The sequence below is a fragment of the Rattus norvegicus genome, chromosome 1 (assembly GCF_036323735.1).
Source record: "Rattus norvegicus strain BN/NHsdMcwi chromosome 1, GRCr8, whole genome shotgun sequence".
Taxonomy (NCBI): Eukaryota; Metazoa; Chordata; class Mammalia; order Rodentia; family Muridae; genus Rattus; species Rattus norvegicus.
The window spans coordinates 149,426,228-149,431,964 of record NC_086019.1 but is presented as its reverse complement, the minus strand read 5'-3'; the positions used below and the strand labels follow the sequence as shown (position 1 = coordinate 149,431,964).

The window sequence follows — 5,737 nt, the reverse complement described above, 5'->3', positions numbered from 1 at the left end:
CTAAATAACTGTTGGTAGAAATTTGATGGCACACCAGTGTTATTAAAGCAAGGCTATATTCTTTCTCACACACATTTTTAATGTAGTGTGAATTATTCTCTTCTATACATTAATAAAAACTGTATGTGATTCACTTTTCATATTTGAGTATTACTTTAATGAAATAATTTACTAATTTTGAATTCATTTTCTCTGTGTTCAAGTTCCATTTTGTGTTTACTTCAGCTGAAGTATGTGCTATTCCGTCAAGTGCAGTGATAAGATCTTTTAATAAAATAACATTATCTTTGGAAGGGAATGACATCTGCCTAATTTCATTTGCATGCTTTAGTTAAATATATTTTTCAAAATTATGTATATTTTCACTTTATGAAAACTAAAGATATGCAATACCGTTCTTATAAAAAGCAAAAATCACTTTGGAATCTGGCCTTTTATTAAAACAATGAATAGTAACGTTATTTTTAAGGAACAAGATTGAAAAAAACATACAAACACTTAAAATTAGTTCAAGTTATCTTTTATAAAATGTTTTCTTGAATTACAATTTTGCTTAGTTTCTCACCTCATCATCGTTGTGTTTATAACCTTACAAGTCATTTTTTTCTTATAGAATTAAGGCATCATTTTAGAATCTATTTATAGATTAAAATAGGACCAAATAAAATAATATCAACATAAGAAAATTACTTAGCATTTAGGTCTGAAAAATTAAGTTCCGATAAAAATTGTCCTTTACATAAGTAACAAAATTGGAGTAATATACTTATAGCATGAAGCATGCACGTAATGTTTTTTTTTTTCTTTCTTTTTTCTTTTTTTCAGAGCTGGGGACTGAACCCAGGGCCTTGCGCTTGCTAGGCAAGCGCTCTACCACTGAGCTAAATCCCCAACCCCGCACATAATGTTTTAATTGAGTTTTATAACTTAAACTTCCAGAAAGATTTAAAATAAGAGCCTGCAGATAGATACACAAAGGGCCTTGTTTCAGTTTTACTTTTCTTTGATTGTTAGAAGAGGTATATACTCAGTTCATAAATTTAAAATATAACATAAGAACAAGCTTATTATGGCCGTGCAGTTATTTCACCTTTGTACTGTAATTAAATATATCTAGAAGTATAATATACTGCATACGTGAATATGTCCATGGGGAATTCTATTCACTCTAATAGTAAGAATTCTCACTTTCAACAATTTTGTTCTGACAAATGTCAGGACATAGGAAGATTCAAAGATGCTAAAGATAAATATTCCAGCAATTGGGAACATTAAATAGATATTTATGAACAAATTCCTGTTTTAATTCAGATCCTATATTCTTCCAACTCATATGTAAATGAAGACTATAAATTTTAAAGTGTGGGTAGTTCTTGTACAGCTGTGAAGGCCTTTATTAGCAACTGCATCTTGTATTGATTTCTGTATTTTCACATTACCAGATGAACTCCTGGCGGAAAGGCAGTACTTTGTTCTTCTTTGATTTTCAGTAAAGATGTTAGGATTTCATCCCTGCCTTACAATCTGTGTGATACAATGATTAGTATGTTACCTATTTACTTTGTTTCTTTTTACTTTGAAGAATTATATGATTAAATTATTTATATATTTATTTTCAATATGAAATGATATGACCCATGTATATTGTATGTAATATGTCTGTTATGTTTCTAACAGTATTCATTGTCTCTGGTTGCTATGCATGAGTTATTATCACAGTAGAAATGAATGTTTGTTCCAGTTCTGATTACCTCTCACCCAAGATCACCTGGGTGCTGTTCATCCCCTTCAGGGCAGAGAAAAAGAAATATGGATGTAAAAAACCGAACAGCAGTGACCGAGTTTATTTTTCTAGGATTTCCAGGCTCCTCCTCACTACAGCTCCCATTGTTTATGATTTTTCTCATTGTGTATTTGCTGTCTCTCATGGGGAACACCCTCATTATTTTCCTTATTCTTATGGATTCCACACTACAGACACCCATGTACATCTTCTTAGGAAACCTGTCATTCCTGGAGATCTGGTACACTACAGCCACTGTTCCTAAGTTGCTGGCTACATGTGTCACAAAGGTTGTCACCATTCCTGTTGCAGGCTGCATCACTCAGTACTACTTTTTCTTCTCTCTGGGAGCAACTGAGTGCATCTTGCTGGCCGTTATGGCTTATGACCGGCACGTGGCTGTATGCCGTCCTCTACATTATTCACTTCTCATGAGTGTTCACATTTGCCTGAGGTTTGCAGCTGCATCATGGATTGGAGGCTTCATTGCCCCTCTGCTACCTACCATACTCGTCTCTCAGCTAAATTTTTGTGGCCCACAGAAAATCAACCATTTCTTTTGTGACTCTGACCCTATCTTTAAACTCTCCTGCTCAGACACATTCTTGGTGGAGGCCTTGGGTTACACGTGCACCTCTGTGGTGATTCTCAGTTCATTCCTTCTTACAATGAGCTCCTATGGTAACATTGTGGTCACAATAATCAGGCTGTCCTCCCGGGAAGCAAGGAAGAAAACATTCTCAACTTGTGCCTCCCATCTCACAGTCGTGACCATGTACTATGGCACCATAATCTTTGCCTATGTCCGACCTCCAGCCAAGTACAACTTTACAATCGGCAAAGTGGTCTCAGTGTTCTACTGTGTGATCACCCCTTTAGTCAACCCTCTCACATATACCTTGAGAAACAAAGATGTGATGAAAGCTTTCCAGAAATTTCTATCTCAAAAGAGGTTTTTATCGGGCAAAACCATGCATGCAGTTTGAGAAAGCAACAACTACACTCTGGAGGGTGGTCTCAGGCACATTTCATCATGGTAAAAATTTGAATTTAGTTTTAAAAATGATTCTGACATGGTCACTTATGTATACTTCGTAGTTTGCTTTGAATGCTACTGAAAAATCATTTTATAGCTATTCTCGTGTATAATATTTAGTATAACAACAAAATGATAGATTAAACAATGAAAACTATTTGCCAATAAGAGTTCCCACAAATGTTGTGTTCCAAATTAATAGTTCTAAAGAAAGCCTAGTCCAAAATGTTTGTAATAAAGGAAGCAGTGTATGTCCGTGTAAGAGTATAATGGAAACCTAATCGAAAGACCTCAAAAATAAATTTGTGCAATAAATATTCCTATGCAACTTTTAAAGTTTTATAATTATTTGTTAACAAAGATGTAGCTACTTAACTTTTTTAAACAAACACTTTTTTTCTGGATATGTAAAATTGTAAAGAAATTAATAAGAATTAACATATTAGAAATGGCATCATGATTAAAACATTTTAAAAGGCTTGAAATGAGATAATATAAGAATTGGGTTTCTAACATGCTTAAATAACTATGACTTTAAATTAAATGGTACACACCTACAGTTTTAACTTCTAAGGATACTGACCCAGAAACATAATTATTCTATGCAATATAGTAAGCTCTTCTCTTACGAATAAAGAAAAATCACAAGGCACTGAAAGTTTTCCATTGCTTTATAATGGAAATTAAGAATCTTTATTATTTTATTTATTTTAGTGCTTTTTAAGAACAAAGAGATAGCAAGGAAGGGTAAATCACAAATATCTTTCTGGTGTTTATGGGGTTGTCTCTATAGTGCTTCTATGTGTGAGAGTGACTGCCATTAGAAAGAACTTAGAGAATCCACAGTACAATCATGGACACAGAATGAGAATCTGTAGTACAACAAATCACCGGATGACTGCTACTCAAAGTGAATCTTGAGAGCCACTGTATGGCGTAATTAAGAGACTATAATAATATAAGAGATTGATGCACATGTTCATGCTTGAATTTTTTTCATCTTTATTAAATTGGGTATTTCTTATTTACATTTCAATTGAAATGTTTCTTGATCTCCACTAAGAAATATTTCTGGAATATATAAAAAATGTAAGAATAATTATTTTTGGGATTAGGGAATCGGTGGGGAAGGGAATACCCTTAAGAAAGAAGAGGAGGTGGAGGGGATAGGTGGTTTATGGACAGGAAACTGGGAAAGGGAATAATATTTGAAATGTAAATAAAAATATCCAATAAAAATTAATAGTTACTTTTGCTTCATGAAATTAGTTTATTCACTAAAATTTTCATAGAGTTGTATAATAGTCTGGTCTCACTAAACCCTTCCTATATGCCTTATCACCACAAAAGTGCTCTGTGCTGAAAAATTCCCCACCCCACTTTTATGTCTTCCTGTTTTATGACCATGTTTATCAAGGGACATTTTTGGATATGGTTGTAGAGCTATCCACTGGATCATGGATCAATGGCTACAAAATTGAAGACAATGACTTTCACTTTCCTTACAACCTTCACCTGTTTATAACTTCTCTGGGAAGTTTCAGTCCTTAGGAGCTCACATCATACTTGAATATGCTTAGAGTATGCCTTGAAGAAGCATACTCTAACCAAGCTTCTCTGACCAAGACTCGGGGCTTCACAGATCTTTCTTTAATGTAAATATTTAGTAGCTGCTTTGACAAGTCTACTTAGCAAAATAAAAATACTATATTCACACATAGTACCTATTTTCTCTCCAGTCATGTGTCTTTGATCAGTTATCAGTTGGCGGGAACCCCTCACACCTGTGGAGCCTTTATGCCCTAACCCAGGGTAATGCTAGGACAGTGAGATGGGAGTGGGTGGATGGGTGGAGGAGGTCCCTCATAGAAGCAGGGGGAAGTGGGTTTGTGGAAGGAAAACTGGGAAGGTGAATAACATCTGAAATGTAAATAAATAAAATTACCAAAAAAAGAAAGTACAGCGAAAGAACTTGCCTCGAAGGAGTTGGTCTCAGATGCAAACAAAAAAAATGGTTAACTTCATATGGGCAATGCCATTATTGTACCCAGTGATAACATACATCTTAACTTGAAAATTTTTATTTAAGTATGCAAAATTTATATCTTGTAAATAACATAAATAGCACTTCCCTAGTTTGTATATTTAAAGCTTGATATAATATTTCTAAGGTTTTTTCAAAATAATGTTTATATAAGTATGATATTTAGGTCAAAAAGTACCACAGTATATTAAAAAATTAAAATTTCCCCAAAATCTATCGAAGTTATATAGAAATAATTTCAATAATACATTCTGAACTGATAAAAAGGTATTCCAGTATGACTATCCATTTATAGTCGTTTTTTTCATTTCATTGATTATAATAATTTATTTCTATAATCAGATTCAGTGGAGGAGTTTTAACTATGTCTTGGACTGTAGGTTTTGAAATTTCTCCAATTTTTTGTAACTTAATTAACTAGTATTTCCATCAATATATTTGGTAGTATACATTGGTTTGCAAGTTTATTTTCTTCAGTGATTACATAACTTAATGGAAATGCTAAAATTTCTTAGGAAGCCCTTTGATCAAATGACTGCATTTTGTTTTGACACACTTATACAAGCACAACAGGTGAAATGTGGTCATTTGCAATTTGTACATATTTAACTCCATAATTAAAATCCTTTTAAATATTTCATTTGATTAACAAAATATCATACTATTGTGTTCCTTTGAAAAATCATTAATACAAATGTTTTTATGTTTATATTTTTGTGCGGCATTTATGTATTGAATTTCCATTTAAACATATTCCAATATCGCCATTATATTAGTGAAGTGTGAATTGTAAACTACAAAATATAAAAATCTTAAACCAATTATTCCCATCAACCTTAAGAAAAATAAAACCTTCTTTCATTTTGTGTTTAAA

At 32.9% G+C, this 5,737-nt stretch overlaps 1 protein-coding gene across 1 annotated transcript; it reads left to right on the top strand.

The window, feature by feature from the left end:
• Positions 1 to 1,809: 1,809 nt before the first annotated feature.
• On the top strand, positions 1,810 to 2,769 carry Or6aa1b (olfactory receptor family 6 subfamily A member A1B). Its single transcript, NM_001000117.1, has one exon. The coding sequence runs from the start codon at positions 1,810 to 1,812 to the stop codon at positions 2,767 to 2,769; it is 960 nt and encodes a 319-aa protein (NP_001000117.1).
• The last annotated feature ends 2,968 nt before the right edge of the window (positions 2,770 to 5,737 follow it).

Excerpts from the sequence above, each read along its gene's own strand:
- Or6aa1b (NM_001000117.1), top strand. The coding sequence starts at position 1,810 with ATGGATGTAAAAAACCGAACAGCAGTGACCGAGTTTATTTTTCTAGGA.